Here is a 21078-nt window from a genome sequence, read left to right on the forward strand (position 1 = left end):
CCAATGCAGACTTCATTAAGGTTGGTAACACCCAGATAAGTTTTGTTCAATATGTACTTTATTATCCTCTATCTCTGTAATATCACTATAAATATTGGATAACTGCATTCTCTGATTTTCAAATACATACTCCACTGGATTAATAAATTAAACTGGATTTTCATCCAAAACTCATATTTGATCTATCCATACTTATACTTGTATAGGGTTGTAGTTGATTGTTACAGAAAACATAACTTCGAAACTGCAATTGCCTTGCATAAACAAATTGTGTATTCCTGACCAGCATGCAGAACTCTCTGAATTAGTTGAGTTTTTAGGAACTTTTTTTTTTTTTTTTTTTGCAATTTGTGTGATTCCCTTTTCAGTAGAAATTAAATGGATATATGTGGATGTTACTGCATTTTCACTTAATAGAATATATTTATACTGCTGTACCAATGTACTCTTCTTCAAGTAAGTTTGGAATTATAACATTTCAAATCATCTGCACATTTGAAAATGTTTTGAAAGTATAAATTTGTAATGCCAAGATATTTAGGCATATTTAAAATGAATTGGTTATGAAAGTTTATTACTTTATGATAATTAATAATTTTTAATAAGTAATTATTAAAAAATTAATAATTATTATTTTTATATCATTCATAGGTTCGAAAAGCAATTGAGAATTTACAGGGAGGTAGTTTTTCCAGGAATTCGCCTGGGACATGTGAAGCAACCAGTAATATTATCAACAATTCTACTTATGCTCCACCATCTGAACCACCTTCAGAGACCCCATCAGAAGCCCCCTCTGAGGCGCCTTCAGAGACACAGTCAGAATCAGAAGATATACCAGAAACTAACAGATTTACCTTCAACTTTCGAAATAGTCACAATTCTCCTGTTTAAATTTGAATTGTATATTACAAGAAATGGACTTGCATTGTCTTCCAGTAGCGCTTAGCCTGTGAATTTTATAATTGCAGACTGTGCCTTAGTAATGCAGACAATTAGCCTTTTTCCAATCTAGTGTGGCTATTTGGATCAGTTGTATACTCAAGAAAGTTTATACAGGTTATCTTTCAGGGACATTCATTGATGCAGTTTATAGTTTTGTACTCATGTGGAAGTGTCTTTAGTGTTTAGAAGAAATGAGTACAAATATTTTTTCTTGTATTTTGTGTTTGTCAGTGGATGCATATCATTTTTATTGTACAGAGATAATGTAAGCCTTCAACTACTGTAATGAAAGCTACAGAACTGATATCTTAAGCATATCGAACCCATTATGAATGCTTTTAAACATTTTCATCATTGAATGACGTGTACAGTTATGAAGTACTGTATTAGGACTAGATATAGTGCCAGATTTACTTACCTAAAGGAGAAACAGGTAAGAGTCTGGAAGTTTGTGTATACATTATTTCTTAGTGTATTTTATTTTTAAATGAAAATTTAATTTTTATGTATTGAAATATAGGTAAAATAGGCCCAAAGCTTCAAAATTTGTAATATGTATAAAATGCAATAATACGAGTCCTTGCCAGTTGTTTTCTCACGTGCTATTGTGTCATGAAGTTTAGAGCATAATAATTGTTTGTGTTTAAAAATATCTTCACATTTCCTATTTTACTTATGTCATAAGAATAAAATGGAAAAGGTATAATGCTTTTTACTTAAACAAAATGAAAGGAGTGTTTCTATAGGTGTAAATATGAACATCAAAAAGATGATCATGTATAAGCCCATATAAAAATGAAGTGGATTTATTAATATTGAATTACTGTGGCACAGAGCAAAACAAAGAGAGAACAAGTTATGATAAGTTTAATAAAGGAAATACATACATATATTAGATTACATACATACAAAAGCTTTTGGCTGTTTTGTCAACCTTCCTCGGTTAAACTGACAGTTAAGAGTGGAACATGGTTGGAGTCGTTGGACATCACATGCTCCAATACCTCGGTCAACAGGAGCAGTGGATGTCGGGTCCATCCTATCACCAAAACAACAAACACTGGCAATGTCTGCATGCATCACAGCCACAGGCTTCAACATCCAACAATTAATCACGCACTTCACATACATGATTGGCAGTACACACCCTCATGTTCCACTCATAACTGTCAGTTTACTGAGGAAGGTTGACAAAACAGCCAAAAGCTTTTGTATGTATCTAATCTAATATATGTATGTATTTCCTTTATTACACTTATCATAACTTGTTCTGTCTCTGTTTCGCTCTGTGCCACAGTAATTCAATATTAATAATGAACCCAGAGTGCACAGGCCGCTTTAATCATATTAAGTGGATTTGTTATTTTTCTTTTCCATGTTTTTTTTGTCATAAAGAAACAGTCTTCAAAAGCTTTGCTCTCTCAGGTTTAAATGTTATTTCAATCCCACTTAATTTGCATAGTAGAAATTCATTATTGAACATTAAGCAAAAAGTAGCCACTTTATTATTTTTAAAGTTTGTATGGGATATAATCCCAAATTATATCCCACACAAATTGGCAAATCTCATCTTGGGATTTAAATTGTCACTGGGTTGTCAGGTGGCTACACCAGTGAGGTGCTTGGATTCCCACTAATGAAATGACAAGAAATGCTAAAATGGCTTTCTGGGGGTTAGGGAGATAGAATTGTATTACATATAAATTGCTGTTATACTTTTATGGGAAGTAATGTTTATTTGTGGTGCAACATCAGGGTGGTTTACTGATATTTTTGCAGTCTGAGAAAGCAAAGTTTGTTTCTGAAATATCGCTATTAAAAAAATAAATAAATAAAAATTAATAAAATTTCCACTTACATAGAGTCTTAACCACTATATTATAATGAAAATTGATTATTGAACCTTTAATAGTACATAATTGTTTATTGGCTTGGATGATGTTCTTGTCATAAATCATATGCACTGCTGTTGTAGCTTCTGGGCATGTAAATAGTTTTGCTCTCTTCATGAAAGAAAGTATAACTGAACCATATTGCAGAGTTTTTGCATGAAATTATGTGCAAATGTTGTTTTGTGAAACAAATTGAAATCTGAGTCTGTGGATTTGTATTGGTATAAAGTCCATATAATATACATTCCACAATTGTGTACTCTTCCAATTAGTGTTTTCACATTCCACAGAAATTAGTTTTTATTCCCAAAGAGCAAAAGAGAAAACCAAGTTTTTTAGATGCAGAGGAAGCAATATTTGTAATGTGCATGTGCCAAGAAAGATAGAAGTCAGGGTAATCCCCAAAAGAGATATATCATCTTGCATAGAAATCGGAGTATCACCAAAGATAAGCATAGGAGCAGAAGAATCCTTTTTGTGAGATATAAGACAAGACTGAGTTTTAGAAGGATTGAAATCAACTAAGTTGTCTTTGCCCCACTGGAGAATTACCTGGATATCGGCATTTAAGGAATTGGTAGCAGATATTCGAGAAATTGAAGCTGCTTGAGCAGGGCACGGTTTCTCTAAATAGAAAGTGGAATGCAATATGCTATCATTGGCAAAACTATGGATAGGATTTCCAGTCAATGGAAGAAGGTCATTAATATACACGAGAAAAAGAGTGGGGGAAAGAACTGAACCTTGGGGGACACCAGCATTAGTGGAGAAGTTAGAAGACAGAGAGCCATCTACCATCACCCTCAGTGAGCGATCAGAGAGAAAACTGATAACCAATTACAAAAAACAGTTGGCAAACCATAAGATGGAAGCTTTTTTAGAAAACCTTTATGCCAAATACGATCAAAAACCTTTGAGATGTAAAGAGCAACTGCTTGTGTTTCACCAAACTTTTCCATTGAATTTGTCCATAAATGGGTAACATAAGCCAGAATATCACCAGTGGATCGACACTGACCAAATCCATACTGGCAATCATTGATCAGACGGAAAGTTTCTAAGTAGTTTCACTAAGAGTTCACGGTTAATTGATTTCTCCATTACTTTAGAAATAGTAGAAGTAATTGCAATGGGACAATAATTGGATGGGAAGGATTTGTCACCCTTTTTAGGAATTGGCTGGATATGGGCAAATTCCGAAGCAGAAGGAAAAACACCTTTGGAATAAGAAAGTGAAAAAAAGGTGGCAAAGAACAGGAGTAAGTTCAGGAGCACAGGTTTTGAGAACAAGTGGAGAAATACCATCAAGACCTGGAGCTGTCTTGGCATCAAGATTCATCAAAAACCTGATATCCTTTTGACGGAAGACCACAGGAAGCATTGAATGGAGTGTGTTGGGAATGGTGGGAGGTGTTTACCAAGATCATTAATACATAAGTTGGAAGAAAAATGGGATGCTAGCAGGTCATCTTTATCCTTGGCGGAAGTGACAACAGAACCATCTGGTTTTGACGGTGGTGGGAGCAGAGATGGGCAAAAGTTGTGGCCAATAGCTTTGGCAAGTGACCAGAATGCTCGGCTACCATTAGGGCAAGAAACAAGTTTTCTACTCTTAGCCTGTTCAAACTCTAGTTCGAACTGATTAATAACTGCTTTACAATTATTGCGATCTTTGGTGTAGGCAGAAAATACAACTGAAGAATTGGAAACAAGCCAATTACAATATGCAGCGTTCTTCTCTGGAACAGCCTTAGCACATTTATTGGAAAACCGAGGTTTAGATAAAGGATGATATTTTAAAGTGAAGTGTGGAATAAAGGATTCCATTCCTACAAGTATAATTGCACTGACACGAACTGAGCCAACGTTGACTATCAGAAGTTTTGAAACAGTAATCCGATCAAGGAAAAGAGGAAAAGAAATCTCGCAGGCCATCCCATTATTGCATTCTTGTAATGCCAAACAACATGAGGTTGGGAATAGCCATGAGATAAAGGTTCCATTGGAGAAGAGACAATCACCAAGTTTTGATCTGAAATGCCTGAAGTATCACTCATTTCGACTGTGTACTTAGAAGAGTTGTTTGTGAAAAAAAGATCAAGCGTGTTGCTTGTATGGTTAGGATTGCCTAGTATTCTTGTAGGTAAATGAACTATCTGTGCAAGGTCATTAGTAATTGAAAAGCCTCAGCATCTCGACTAGCTGGATCGGTGTGACTAGAAAACGGGAGCCAGCTGGAGTTGTGAACATTAAAATCACCAAGGAAAATTATCTCGCTCTTAGGAAAGTTGGACTGGAGAAAGTCGAGTTGAAAAGAAAGGAAGTCAAAGAACTCCAAGTGATTAGTTTAGTTGAGTGAACAGTAGAGACAACAGATGAATTTGACATAATGAGGTAGAGAGATTTTAAGCCAGAAAAGTTCGAAAAGAGGAGATTCCAAATTACCAACTCTCTGGCAGAGAATATCGGAATGGACATATGCACAAATACCACCTTTGAGGCGAAAGGAATCATACAGTGAATAATTTGGGCAACTGAGATGAGCAGTAGTTGAATCAATCAGTAACTGGGATTCTGTCAGAAAAAGTACATGGGGTTTGGCAGACTACAAGTGGAAATGGACATAGTTGAGATTAGAACTGAGACCACGTATATTGTGAAATTAACTAGGAAGGGTTTGGGAGGATAAGCTTACTCTATTAGTTTGATAATTCATGGTGTATTCAATATTAAGAAAAAGTGGTGAGTTTATGCTGTATGAAGTAATGAAATTTTTGGATATGGCCTACACATAGTAAGAATATACCCAGATCCTTGACATGATGTGACCTCGACAATGCCCCTGCACACTACTTGGAGGCCTTTACTGGAGGAAGTCCAATCAAGTCCTCCAAGTAGGGCTACCTCTACTCTGCCAGATAGTGACAAAAGAGTCACTATCTGGCAGAGTAGAGGTAGCAAGATTATACACTAGCTGATCCGGAAGCCTCCTGATGAGTTACCAATAGGTCTGGTCCGGTGTACTAACTAGTGGCCGGCCTTTGAACCATTTTAGAGCTGTATCTTCGAAATGTAAGGAAGATTGGATCTCGCCATGATGTCCATCATAACCTGAAAAGGCATCAGTCATACTGCATGATGGAAAAGATAGGGAAGGGTTGACCAGAACGTAGCTCTGGAGACTACAACTTCAAGTCGCCAATAAGCAAAGTGGTGGTATTGCACTGGTTGATGAGAGTCATCTACCACATAGTAGTGCCTGGTAACACAGAGGGGCGGCATCCCTCCATTTGGTGTGGGCGCCACACCTCTACCCCTGCTTACGGTGGTTCACACCCGGGTGGTCACCCACAGTGTGCTTATGCTTGGTGGTTATACCCAGTATTACTAACAGTCCCACCATCTTGAAGGTGTAAGCAGAGGATTTGACTGTCATAGACTGTCCGGACTTCGCCGAAATTGGGTCCACTTGACTTGAGTGTCACCTGAATATCAGTTCCATCAGTGTTTTAGACTCCCAGGTAGCAAGTACAGCTTGTCTAGCATATCTGAGAGAATGTCTGTGACAACCTCAAGGACCCAGTTGGTTGAGTTTGGAGTTGAACTATGAATGGAACAAGCTAATAAGGAAATGATACAAATGTAAATACCAATTTAGATGACCGTTTTGCGTAGAAAGGCATGCAACAAAAATGAGAATGGTCTCAATGGGAAATGGTATGAATTAATGATAGGAGAACTGGTCCTAACTGCTCTGTTTTGAATAGAGTTGAGGATTTATAGTCTTATCACAGGACAATATCATATCAGCACTAATCATCTATTTACATAGCAATTGCTATTTCTCAAAAATAATATTGTTAATAAGAATATCCAAAATAATATTTTGGATATTGACAAATGCAAGGTGCTGCTGCATTGATAGCATTAAGTCCAGATTAACATACAAACTGTGTGATATCATACTCAGGATACTAGAGAATGAAAAAGACTTGACAGTAATTGTGCAGTCAGATATGAAGTAGTTCTTTGAGCAGTGCAGACAGGCTGCCCCAGACAGCCAGGAATTTTGTCAGAAGGGATAAAGAGGAAATTATTCCATTGTATAAGGCAATGGTTATGCTACATCTTGAGTGCTGAATACAGAGAGGAGCAGTAAGATTATTAAAAGCAACAAAAGAGTGTTCTTACCAGGAAAGATTTCAGTTCTGCAGATTGCAGTGACTGGAGACTAGGCACCTGAGAGGAGATCTGACCTGTTTACATTTTGAATGGATTCAGTAATTTCAATGCTGATGGAATCCTTCTTGCTCAGACTATACCCACACACCTGATGGGGTATAAATTCACATCTTGGCTTTGTTCTAATTTTACATTCTATTTCATCCCAACAATATTCAGTTGAATTAAGGTTGGTGTGCAGTTCTCTACAATGTCACATTATTATTCTCTTCAAACTGTGAGTTTTTATGTCTTGATTTGACATGAGAATTATTGTGTTGAAAGGTCTAGTGGCTACTTCTGTAAAATTTGCACAATGTAGGGCATGTAGAATTGGATAACCTTCAATTATTATATATCAGCATTTCCCTTCTAAAATAATAAAACACTGATGGGGTCTCAGCAATTAGCATTGCATTGGTCAAAGACCTACCCATTTCTTACAAACATTCAAGATGACTTACCCGTTTTTTTTTTTTTTTGTTTTGACAAAATGAAAGAGAGGTGCTCACAGTAACAGTACCTTATCTGCTAATTTCATTTTTTGACACTGTTCATTTTAATAAACTAACTGGTTACAATGTAAATGAAATAAATCTGCAGTTATTGTCAGTCCACTTCAGGATGAAGGCCTCCTCAACACTTCACGTTAAGGGATTGGACCGTAATCTACCACACTGCTCCAGTATGGGTTAGATCAAACGTATTTAGTATTCAGTGTCTTGAACCCATTCTACTTAAAGAGCATGTGCTATTGAACTTCTGCTCTTGCCCACTTGGCTATGGAGGCCTTGGTTACAATGTATTATTTTACCATCCTTCAAGATTTGCATATACTGAGAAACAAAATTTTTTCTATATTCATTTTTCAGAATCTTAATGTCTTTGATTTGTAGAATACCTATTTTAATTATGCAGTCAATTTTCTGGTTAAATTTTCATGCCACAATCCTACATCAGTGTTGTAAACAATCAGATAACAAATATCACTATCAAGTAGGCATATTCCCATAAATGCATGTTTAGGATGGTTGATATGGACTGTTAATGATAATAGAAAAGGAGTGATGGAAGAAAAGTGATAACAGGAGAGAAAGAAAGGAAAAGAAAAGAACATCAACCATCAGAGGCTGGGGCAGGCACTGTGATGATGCACGGTTAATCAGTTTGGAAGGAATTTTTCATTGCTCATCATATAAAATTGTCACTTGCCTAATAGGGTGTGTGCAGGTCTCTATTTCAATTAACATACTGGAACCCATCACACAATATGGAGCATCTCTAACCATGAGAAATAGAGAAAAATCATGGGACTGGTCCAGTATCTCATTAATGACATGTGAATTAAGATTAATATGCTGTTTAGACCACTAATGCCCAGCAACAGCTGAATAGACAAAATTAGCCTCGCATATAGCTCCTCTCAAGCTCTGAGTCACTATTTAATCCCTTTACTGCATCCTATAAACATGAGAGAACCATTTATGAAGCTAATTTTGCTCATTTAGCATGGCCAGTCATTATTGATGTGAGCAGCATGTTAATCTTAATTCATGTTATTGATGTACTAGACCCTTCCCATGATGTTCAGCATTGCTTGTGGTAAGGAGCACCCTATTGATGGGTGGTAGGCCCCAATATTAATCATAATAGAGGGATCCGTATATGCCCTATTATGAAAAAAAAATATTGCAACACAATGAGTAGTCATAAATTCTTACAACCTGGTTGATGTGTATCATCCTGCCACCTACCCCCCTCCTCCTTGGCCCTTGATAGTTGACGTTCTTTCCTTTTTTTTTCTTTCTCTTTGATGCTGATCTATCAATTCTCCCCTCCTTTCTATGTTCTCAATCATACCTAGATGTGTCTTTGGACCTAAGCTCGTCATGCTGTTTGAGTACCATAGCATTTTCTTAAGTTGATCAAGGAGCGTCACTCCAAAAGCTTCTATCAGTTTGTCATTATTAATATTTTTAATGCTTTTATTTATATTCATGTAGGCATATTCTGATTGTGTTTATTTATTTAATAAAGTTTTGTTGATTCAATATTTAGTTAGTTGTTATAAGAACTTTTATGATATACTTATCACTGATGCTCAAGGCTTTTTATCAAGCATTAAGCAATTGGAAATGGTTATGTTGAACAATCTAATAGCCAGAGAATGTGTACATAAGATTACTAGAAACCAATTTCCAAAACATGATTCTCCATAATATAGGTTCTATTTCATTAACTTCAGTTTTTCCCTCCTTTTCCTTTTTTACGTTTATTGAAGTTGGAAGTCCTCAAACTTAGTTTTCAGTGTCTTTCAGTTTTTATGGCTTGACACACCCAAGTCATAAACATAAAAGAGGTGAATGAAATAAAAAAAAAATCCTTTGGGAATTTTTTACTGCATTTATCTCTTTAAATGCTTTGAGTTTTTAATTATCACACTTTATATTTAAAGGATTGAAGGTGAGTATTTTAAATTAAACAAGTTTTTACCATAAAATTTTCAGTCAAGAATTTTATGATACTTTCAGTTGCCAGTCCATCAGTCTCAGTCAGTGACCTTTTTAAAATTTTTGATGTTCAGATTTAACTTCAAGCAAATTATACTCTTCAGTTCTTCCACATTTTCTACAACTTTCTAATTCCCCCCCTTTCATTTTTAACCTTTTTTTTTTTTTTTAATTAAAGCCTGCACCATGATTTAAATGTTAATTTCGTGTCTGTTTTCTTTTAATAGACAATCAAAGCTTATATATGTTGATATATACAGGGTGTCTCAAAAATATTGGTACAAATGTTTAGAGGAGGTAAGTAACATCTAAAGGAATGTGAATCGCATAGAAACCCATAATCGGAAAAGTCACGGGAAAGTAGTAGCAGAGGCACAAGAAGCAGAAATGACACAAGACAGTAATTAGTGACAAACATTTATTTGACATAATATTAACAATGGAGTACGAGATGGATGCATTTCATGATGTTACAACAGATGCTCGAAGGTTCCACCATGAGACGCGATGCATGCGTGACACCGACACAGCATGGATTGGCAGACATGGTCGAACACACCTGGAGTTTCTTTGACAGTAGCAGCAGCGCAGACGAGTCTCACCATGAGATCCATTTCCATCTCCACAGGCGATTCATACACGATAGATTTGAGGGCCCCCACAGAAAGAAATCAAGGCTCAATAAATCAAGTGAGCCAGGCAATGGGTCCACCACGCCAAATCCATCGACGCCCAAAACGCCTGTTCAAATGGTCACGAACACACCTTCCATAATGGGCAGGCGCCCCGTCATGTTGAAACCAAATGTTGCATCTCACATTTGCTGGAACATCGTCAAGTAACCCTGGTAGAACTTGTTCAAGAAAGATCCGATATTTAGGGGAGTTCATGCGGGATGGTAACAGGTATGGGCCGACTAAGCCGTCACCGACCATACCTGCCCACACATTTATTGCAAAGCGATGTTGTTGTGCCGCATGGGGACGCACACCGTGTGGGTTGTCGTGAGCCCACACGTGAGCATTGTGCTGATTGAATAAGCCTTCCCGAGTGAAATAAGCCTCATCCATGAACAAAACATAGGCTGGAAAATTTAAGTCTTGAACACTTTCTTGGAGAAACCACTGCGCAAAAGCCACATGTGCAGGATGATCTTGGGGGAGCAGTAACTGAACCCTTTGGAGATGAAAGGGGTGTAAGGAATCGTCATGCCAGACACACTGTACACTGCAACGAGACACTCCCAAGGCAGAGGCAACGGCACATGTGCTGGTAATAGGATTATTCTGGACGGCATTCATCACACTTTCTTTTATGGTGGGAGTTCGCGTCGAACGTGGTCTGCCCACACTACTCCTGTTACCTCTAAATGACCCATAATTGCACAAATTTTGATGCACACGCACAAACAAATGTTGGTCCAGTACATGTCTGTCTAGGAAGCGTTCTCCATAAATTCATTGAACGGATCGTCCATTGCCCTCTGCTAATACATACACTAGGTGCATGTCTGCCAGCTCACAGTTCGTATATTGATGCATGCTCTTCATGCGGCGACTACGGCTTGAATGAGTAAACCAGAAATTTTCCCTCTTGTGAAATGATGAACAGCACCGTGTACCAACTTACGGTGATGTTTCCGGTTATGGGTTCCTATGCGATTCACATTCCTTTAGATGTTATCTACCTCCCCTAAACGTTTGTACCAATATTTTTGAGATGCCCTGTAGAACTGAATTAATTTTTCCAATTTCTTATTGGCTAAGTAGAATTTTAGTACTACTATTCTTCTGAAGCTTAAATAATTTGTTCTTATGTGATCTCTAGGTTACTTTCATTGGAAAAAATATCATTCATGGGGAAAGAAAGCTTGGCAGAATAATTATATTGTAGCAGAATAAATTTAATAATATTTATTCTATAAATAATAATAAGCAAATCTGAAGTTAAAGTTTTATTTTGGCATCAGTTGAGAAAATTTATCCCAAACTGGACAATTTCACAGAATAAAGATGTAAAATATAGTCCGACAGTAAAAATATGCCTTACTGTTTCATTTCAAAAAATTTGTACTAATTAATTTTCTCTATTATATTGATTTTAGCAACAAATATTTAATGCTAATTTCTGTAACTTTGAAGGAAATGAATATAAAATCAGGAATATATTTAAATTTAGTTACGTTGTTATGAGATTTCATTCTTTCTTTCTCTCTCTCTCTCTCTCTCTGTTTCAGTTTCCAAACAAGCATTAAAATTAGGCGCCTCCGTAGCCAGGTGGGAAGGAGCAGCAGTGCGAAGCACACGCTTCTTGATTATACCGGGGTTCGAGCCCGTCATCACCAAATACAGAGGATGCGGAAAGGTCAGGGAATGACCACCGCATATCCCGGAGCAATATGGCCTTAGTTGCTAATGCTCCTAAAAACCAAATAACAAACAAACAACAAGCATTAAAATTGAAAGCTCAAACTAGTTTTTGTTCCCTGATCAGTTGTGTTATATGAATAATGAATTCCTACGCTATTTTCTATTATTACAACATTAATCAGTTGATATTTTAAATATATGCTTGGAATTTACATATTCAAATGATGAAATTATAAAATAGATTTTTATTTAATTTATATTTATTTATTAATTATTACTAGTTATCTTTATATTTCAGTGCCATTTCCAGTCCCACTCCAAGAAGTTCATGGCAGGGATTAAATTAATTGCATACTGTACAAGCAGGACAGAACTTTTAATCCATATGTGCTTGTAGAATGATGATTCCTTGGAATTATTGTCAATGTTTTTGTGTAGCTGGGAAAAGCCAAAGAGTTTGATTTACTTTTTTTGTTATTTTTATAATGACTATTTTTCAACAAAGCTAATTGCTGGAGTTTTTTGATGTGATGTGTTAAAATCAACCAAAAGAGAATGTTAAAAAATAAAAGTGTAATTGTTTTGTGCATATCTTAATATAATTTGTATGTACAGTAGTCCTAAAGGAAGCAAAACCGTTGACTGCTAATTTCAGGTTATTAATATATATATATATATATATATATATATATATGTTTGTATCCATTCCCTTTAAGAAATAATTGATGGAGATCTTGTTCGCTGTGTAGAGAAATTTATGGTATGTCTAGTATTTACAGAATAACTTGTTACCCTCCATTAACTGTATTCTTATATACCAATATTTTTTCCTTTCAGTCATTCTTAATATATATAATTAATTTTGTGCTATCAGAAGTTCTGCAAAGTGAAGGTAATTAATATTCACTGCTCATTTACAGTTTAAACAAATCTTCATTGTGAGAAGAAGTTATATAGTGTATCACATAAATAGTACCACAGATATTTTTGGTCTCTCTTTCTCTGTCTCTCTCTCTCTCTCACACACACACACACACTACACACACACACACACACAGGACGATATATACAATATGGATACTGTATTTAAAACTACTTTGTATTTTTCCTATTGCATTTTATCAGATCAGTTCATTCTCAGTATATATTTTAAAATAATTGCTTTGTTTATCAGAAAAGATTTTTACTTTATTTCTACAAATCTAATTTTTAATTAATTTTTTTTTTTAAAAATCCACCTTTCCAAATCAGGTCTGCCATTAAAATGATAATGATATCAGATTATTTCCATCTACAATAATTATGAAAATCTCTCTCACTCTCTCTCTCTCTCTCTCTCTCTGCACAGTCATATGGTCACAAGGATTATATGAAACACTTATAAGATCTGCATTAACAGACGTGTTGACGGACAAATGACTTAAACTTAAGTGCATACAAATTTACCTAAAAACAATATGAAGGTCCTAAAAAATTTAGTTTTTGTAATTGGTTTAAGAGGAAGCCTAATACAAATTGTCTGATAGATATGGACATTCAGTTATCAGACTGAAATCATTTATCAAACATAATATTGATTACAATATTGAAGAACTCATTGATTACCATTAATCATAGATGCTAAGTAAAAAAAAGGGGGGGGGGTTTGTTAGCATGATGCAAGAAAGCAAGCTTATATAGCATTAGCCAAAAACACACACACACACACACACACACACACAGACCCTTCTCATTTCGCCCATCCACTCACTCGAAATGTTTGTCAAGTTCTGCCTTGAATCTTTTAAGCTATCAACTTTCACAACGACAGATGGAAGTTTGTTCCAGCAATCAACCACCCACTGACTAAAGGCAAACTTCTGCACATCTATCCTACAACTGTCTTTCCTCAATTTGAATTTATGCCCTCTCAGCCGATTATTCTGAGCAAGAGGAAGAGTCCCATCAGCATTGAGCATGCTCAAACCATTCAAGGCTTTATACACCTCAATCAGATCATCTCCCAGGTGCCCTAGTCTCCAGACACTGCAATTTTCAAAACTTAAGCCTTTCTTTGTAAGAGCAATCCGTTGTTCCATTCACTAATCTTGTTGCCCTTCTCCGTACTCGTTCCAACAGCTACATCCTTCTTAAAATGAGGCCTCCAGACCTGTATACAGTACTTGAGGTGTAGCCTGACCATTGCCTTATAGGGGGGGGGGGAATAATCACCTCCTTATTCCTGCTAGAAAAATTCCTGTATATCATTGACAAGACACTGTGAGCTACCCTTGCAGACCATCTGCACTGCTCAGAAAATTTCATATCTGCCTGCACAATTACCCCCAGGTCCTTTTCACTCTCTACCACTGTCAGTGTAGTACCCAGTTGATATTTTATTCTGGGGTTACTGCTTCCCATATGCAGTATTTTACATTTGTCAATATTAAACTTCATTTGCCACCTCTCAGCCCATCTGCTCAACTTTTCTAGATCCTGTTGCAGCAGCGTACTGTTGTTAGTATCATTAACAACCCTTCTGGGCGCCTCCGTAGCCAGGTGGGAAGGAGCAGCAGTGCATAGCACACGCTTCTTGATTAGACCGGGGTTCGAGCCCGTCACCACCAAATACGAAGGATGCGGAAAGGTCAGGGAATGACCACCGCATATCCCGGAGCAATATGGCCTTAGTTGCTAATGCTCCTAAAAAACCAAATAACAATAACAACAACCCTTCCGACCTTTGTATCGTCTGCAAACTTAGAACTTAAGCCTGATATGTCATCATCAATATCATTGATGAATACAGAAAACAACAATGGACCCAACACCGAACGCTGGGGGGACTCCACTAATAACGTTAGTCCACGAAGAACAGTGTCCATTGATTACCACTCTGTCTTCTCCCCTCAACCATCCCTTTATCCATAGCAGCAGTTTCCCTCAATGCCACACTGGTCCAATTTGTGTAGCAGTCTTCCATGTGGAACAGTATCAAAAGCCTTTCTAAGATCAAAATTATTCTTTGCATCCAGTTCCTTTGTGGCTGCATCATAGTATCCAATCAAATTGGTAAGACAAGACTTCCCCTTAACAAACCCATGCTGTGTCAGAGCTATAACTGAAGTCTTGCTTATATGGTCCTGCAATGCTTCTTTAACCAGCGCCTCAATTAATTTCCCTGGAACAGAGGTTAAACTAACGTGTCTGTAATTACTCTTGTCTCCTCTTGATCCTCCTTTGTGGATTGGGGTCACATTTGCACATCTCCAGTCCATGGGTACCTCCCCCGAGTCCAAGGAAGCTCTCATAATTATGGCTAAGGGTTTGCTTTCTTCCTTCTGCCCCCTTTAATATAACTGGATAGATCCCATCCACCCCAGTTGCCTTTCTTATGTTTATCTTCAAAAATTTTCTTCCACCTTACTCTCAGTTATTACAAGATTATCTAGCTTACTGCATTCCCCTCCAAGAATAACTCTTCATGTGTGAATGTAGATGCAAATATTCATTTAGTTTGTTAGCTACCTGAGCAGGATTATCAACAGTTGAACCATTGATATCAAGTGGACCAATCTAATTCGTCCCCTTCCTTCTAGAGTTTACATAAGTAAAGAACTCTTTGCTGTTTTTCTTTGCATCCTTTGCCAAAGATTTCTCGTAATCTTGTTGTTGTTTTTGAATGATTAAATACATGACTTCAAAAAATTTATAACCAGATCAAATATTGTTAAGTAATGCATAACATTAATGAGATTAATTTCATAGACCGGGGTTCGAGCCCGTCACCACCAAATACGGAAGATGCGGAAAGGTCAGGGAATGACCACCGCATATCCCGGAGCAATATGGTCTTAGTTGCTGATGCTCTTAAAAACCAAACAACAAACAAACATATGATTAATTTTTAATGAATTTCTTTTAATAGGTCATTTTACATCATCTGCAAATGGGATTAGAAAAGGATGTTTTTGAATAAAAATTGAGACAGTAATTACAGGATAACTTTTTAAGTTCTTAATTGTGGATTTTTGAAAGTACTTCAGAGAGAGAGAGAGAGAGAGAGAGAGAGAGAGAGACCACCACCACCATTCAAATCTGTTATACTGGTAAATGTAGCCATTATGATAGTACAAATCAGTCCTTCTGGACTGTTAGCCATCCATTCACTATCTTCCTCTATGCTATTCTGTTTCCTATTTGATCTTTAGCCAGTCAAAGAAGCATTCTTAAATTCTTATGCTTGCTTGACACTATCAATCCACATTTCTCTAGATCTGCCTCAAAGCCTATACTATTTTAATTTTGCTTCATATAACTTTGACTAAAAGTTAATTGCCCCAAGGTTTTTATTAAAAGTATTCTTTTGTAAAAAAAAAAAAAAGAAAGAAAAGTTTGCTCTTCCATTGAATTACTTCTATATATTGTTACATTCAACAATATTTATATTGGCTTCACATGTAATTTTTTTCTTTAACATTACTGTAGTTAACACGTTAACTGGCTTCTTGCTTTACTTATTTTCTTGTTTATTTCTATGTCAGATCTTCCAACTTCACCAAAGGCAAAATGACAATGTAACTAATCTTCATACAAAATTGTCTATAACCTTTATCTAATTTATTTGGATTTGTGGATTACTATTTACTACAAATTTTTATGAAGTGGCAATGAACTTCAACTATACCTCACTCCAAGTTTAATCTTAAATCATTTTCTAATGTCTCTGCATATTTATTACACACTGACTTTTTATTCTCCTGAATTGATTATCTTTGATGCTATATTTTTCTTTTTATTCTCCTGAATTGATTATCTTTGATGCTATATTTTTCTAACCTTTGGAAGTAGAGTGCTTGATAATTTTTCACATGCTTTATCAACTTTAACAAATCCCAAAAACAAGTTTTTGTTATGTTCCCACAACTTTTCTTCTGTAATTTGTCTTAGGGCAAATATCCTGCTATCTCTTGAGTGGCCTAAAACCTAGTTGTTCTTCCCCTCAGTTACATTCAACTATTTCTAACCTCTAAGACACTTATATAGATTTTACCTCGTACACTTAAGAATTGAAATTTCTCTTTAGTGGTGTTTGTAATTTCCTATAAATCGTAGGTAATGGTTAACCACATATTGTCTCTCCCCGTCCCATTACACATAATTTTTGTTTGTTTTTTCATAGTAACTAAGGCTGTGAGCATTCATAGCCTTAGTTATTTTTAGTCCCTGTGTCCATAAATTACATATGTATTCTATGATTGGTTTGCTTGTTTTTCTGAGTGATGTAATTTTGTTTGTTTTTGCAGCAAAGCAACTAAGACTATGTAGCATAATAGCTTAAGTTGCTTAGGCTGTGTCTATAAATTGCATACATATTCTTCAATTGGTTTGCCTCTTTTGCTGAATGAAAAACCCCAAGGTTTAGGGGGTGGGAGGGACCATGCATTTCTCACATGAAACCAACCAACTCAGCCATGGTGCGAAAAAAAAAAAAAGTCTATTAACAGAAATCAAACCTTTTCAACATAGTGTAGAAGGAGAGTGATCGTAACCACACTGCTACCCATGAAGGTATTGATTCTAGAGTAAAAAAAAATATGTGGAGGTCCAAAAGTCTCGAAACTTTATTAGACAGTTGGACAGACAACTTCAGTAGTCGAGACCCGACCGGCTAATTTTCATAAAATTGGACAAATGCCAATAATTTATTGCAATTTTTCCTTGTAGAGGATCTGCAACCTCATTATGAATTTAAAATAAACTTTGTGGATTTTTTTGAAAAGGGTAGTATGGGCTATTTTTGGAAATTTTAAAGGAATATTATATATTTTATTTTAAGGCAGAAGAATACTCTTACCTGCAGTTTTCTTCAGAAACAGCTGCATCTGGGTGAGGTGTAATTCAGAAGGTGTTGAAATTGCAATTATATGGAAGGAAAATGAAGGAAAAAGCCAGCTTTTGTCCTAAATCCTTGCATGGGGAGTAATTGTAGACATAAAGGGAGATGTCCTTTCTGCCTTAAAATAAAATATATAATATTCCTTTAAAATTTCCAAAATAGCCCATACTACCCTTTTCAAAAAAATCCATAAAGTTTATTTTAAATCCACAGTGAGATCGCAGATCCTCTACAAGGAAAAATTCCTTGTAGAGGATCTGCAATTACAATAGAAAAGGGCCGACCGGGCTAGCCGAGTGGGGTAAAGCACCTACCCGGCAACCGAAAGGTCGCGGGTTCGATTCCCGCCTCGGGCTTGGATCAAAATACTGCAAAAACCTTGGGAGGTGCAATATGGCCACAGAAGCCGATGCGCCAACAACTACCAAATCAAAAAAAAAAAAAAAAAACAATAGAAAATTACAATAGATAATTAGCATTTGTTCGATTTTACCAAAATTAGTGGGTCTCAACTACTCAAGTTGTCAGTCCAACTGGGTATTGATTCTGTGAATTGGTATTGCCATGTTATGTGCATAAATATCTGGCATACATAAGATATGCTGCTCGACAAAATTAACAGAACAAAATGTTTTTCGTGAATATTTTATTGAGAACAGTGTTGCTGAAGGAAAATATTTAATATAATAGGCTTCCTGGCATGTAAATTCCGAGTATCTAATAGAAATCAATCTACCAACTTACAGAGCCACACATTATGCAAATTATTCAAACCTATAAAAACACAGGTTGCAACCACATTACTTCATTCCCGTTTTTTGGCTTGCTCAGTGGGATAGCCACATTTCCAATACTCAGGATGGCATGTCTTGGAGATGGCAGGCTGATAGACAACTTGAAGGCAGGCAGAGGCAGCATGTTAGTATTAGTAATGGACATGTGATGGAAGGAATCCTAAGACTTATGCTGCACAATGGCATAATGTGTCATGCAGTGTCATCTCAGCACTGTGGAAACAATTTCAGGAGACAGGAACCATTACAAGAAGAGCTACTCAGTCACCTGAGAGGCACGTCAACCAGAACAGACCACTATCTGGTTCTAACAGCAAAATGGAACTCTACAATGTCCTGTCATCAACTGTCTCTTGAGGTTGTTGCGGCCACGGGTGAAAACATTTCCAACTGGACTGTGTTATGAAGGCTCAATTCAAGTGGATTCGACACAAGGAAGCTAATGGTTTGTATCCCATTAAAACCTGTATATAGGGGGAACCCTGGAGGCTGAAACAAAGTACAAACAAAATAAAAAAATCCCATTAACCCCAAACCACCACAGAGCTAGTCAAACCTGGTGCATGTGATTTGCAGCCCTGAAAAACGGGGGATGCAAATTTGTTCTCTTATGAGTCTAATTTTAGCCTACAAACAAATTCTAGATATTATTTCATCTGGATACAATGAAGAATGCAGTGCCATCCATCTGACATCGATGAAAGGGACACTTATGGTGGAGGTGGTGTTCTTGTTTGAGGTGGAATAATGATCAACGGCCATATCCCTCTTCATGATAGGGATACTATAACTGTGCAGAGGTACCAAGAACAGATCCTTGAACTCTATTTATGACTTTTTAAGAGTGCAGCACTGATTTTCTCTTCATGCTACTGCACATAAAGCTCAAGTGGTGGAGGAATATCTTGAAACTGAAGATATCAAACAACTGCCATGGCCAGCATGATAATTAGACTGGTCATTGTCAGCATACAATGAACAACACCCAAGGGTGTTGTTGCATTGCATGCAGACAGCCAACTCCTCGGTCATTTGGTGAGTTAAGGTCTGCACTGGTGGAAGGATGGGATTTGTTACCACAGAATCTTTTAGACACCTTATATCGAGCACAGTTCACTGCTGTAAGGGACATTTTATAGGGGTATACAATTTTTATAGCACTAAATGTCCGTTATACTTGTCTAAAGTTTCTCGCTGTCTTCTCATTTCATTGTTATTCTATGCTGCACCACCATACCAAATTTTGTCCCGTTTCATTCTCTACGTGTTATGCCACGTTCTCTATGTGTTCTGTTAATTTTGTCAAGCAGTGTGCTTTATATATATCCATTGTAGTAGATACATGTTTTGAGGCCGAATAAAACTTGTGAACTCTTATATGGCTGTGAGATAAGTAAATATTTGTGGCACATCTTCATTACCCCTCAACACACGAGAGAGAGAGAGAGAGAGAGAGAGAGAGAGAGAGAGAGAGAGAGAGAGAGAGAGAGAGAGAGAGAGAGAGAGAGAGAGAGAGAGAGAGAGAATTAAAAATCTCATATTTTATGTTAATAATTAACACCTTAAGTAGGCAGCTTGCAGGCATTAGTTACACTTGGTAATTTTTTCTCTCTTCAGTAAAGATCTCTTGAATTTTTTAATAGAGAAATTAAGGCAAAAACATTTCTGTGAAAAGAGTGGTTTTAGACTTAAAAAAAAAAAAAAAAAAATGTAATTTATGTGCACTACAACAGCATGTGCTGAAAGAAACTTCTGTCATTTATGTGTATATTAAATCAGGTAATGAAATAAAGTACTTCATTGCTAATGATATCCATTTTAAATTTCTCTCTCTGATTTTTACTAATGTGAAAATATTTTTTTTATAAATGCATAGTAACATAAAGATGGAATAGTAATTACCTCTTTTGCAGAACACTTATTTTAACTTAAACATCTTCCAAGAAATTTCTGCAGCATATTCACGTCATAAATGTGTAGCAATTTCATAACCAATTATTTTTTAAGTATCATGAATTTTATGTGAAGTTTAAGCAAATGTTTGACTAGTCAAAATGAATTCGCTATTTTTGGTTTCTACAATTATATAGTGATTTAAATGTTTGTATTAGTAATGTGGAGGTATAAATATGCTGTGTTTATATTTTTCATCTTTATTGTTTAAAAGCTGGAGATGTTTTATACATAAGGAGAAACTCCAGGATATTGTATAATATTTCTTGTAATTTACACCTCTGTAAAGGAGGGAACATTGATAATTGGCACCTTTCCTTCATTTATCTGAATTGTGTTCAGCAATAAGATTACCTTGAAACATTTTGGTGCAATAAACAAGACATTCCATGTTCTTTCTTTTTTTCTTTTTTTTTTTTGCCCTTAATTGTACAGTAATTAAAAATAAACTATTTATAATTCTGTATAGTATTTGTGTTATTTGCAATCTTGATGTTAGTTTGCTGTATCTATTTC

General features: G+C 36.2%; 1 protein-coding gene across 4 annotated transcripts in view; it reads left to right on the forward strand.

Annotated features, from left to right (window-relative positions):
• LOC150089733 (chloride channel protein 2-like) overlaps window positions 1-12374 on the forward strand; it is a 564677-nt gene extending 552303 nt beyond the window's left edge. For all 4 annotated transcript variants that reach the window (XM_090368771.1, XM_090368772.1, XM_090368774.1 and 1 more), the window contains 2 exons: window positions 652-1378; window positions 12236-12374. In XM_090368771.1, coding sequence (XP_090224897.1) covers window positions 652-894 — 243 coding nt within the window. In that variant the 3' untranslated portion in view covers window positions 895-1378; window positions 12236-12374. The remainder of the gene's footprint in view (window positions 1-651; window positions 1379-12235) is intronic.
• The last annotated feature ends 8704 nt before the right edge of the window (window positions 12375-21078 follow it).

Source organism: Mastigoproctus giganteus, chromosome 2 (genome assembly GCF_048544385.1).
Source record: "Mastigoproctus giganteus isolate SK-2022 chromosome 2, ASM4854438v1, whole genome shotgun sequence".
Classification (NCBI taxonomy): Eukaryota; Metazoa; Arthropoda; class Arachnida; order Uropygi; family Thelyphonidae; genus Mastigoproctus; species Mastigoproctus giganteus.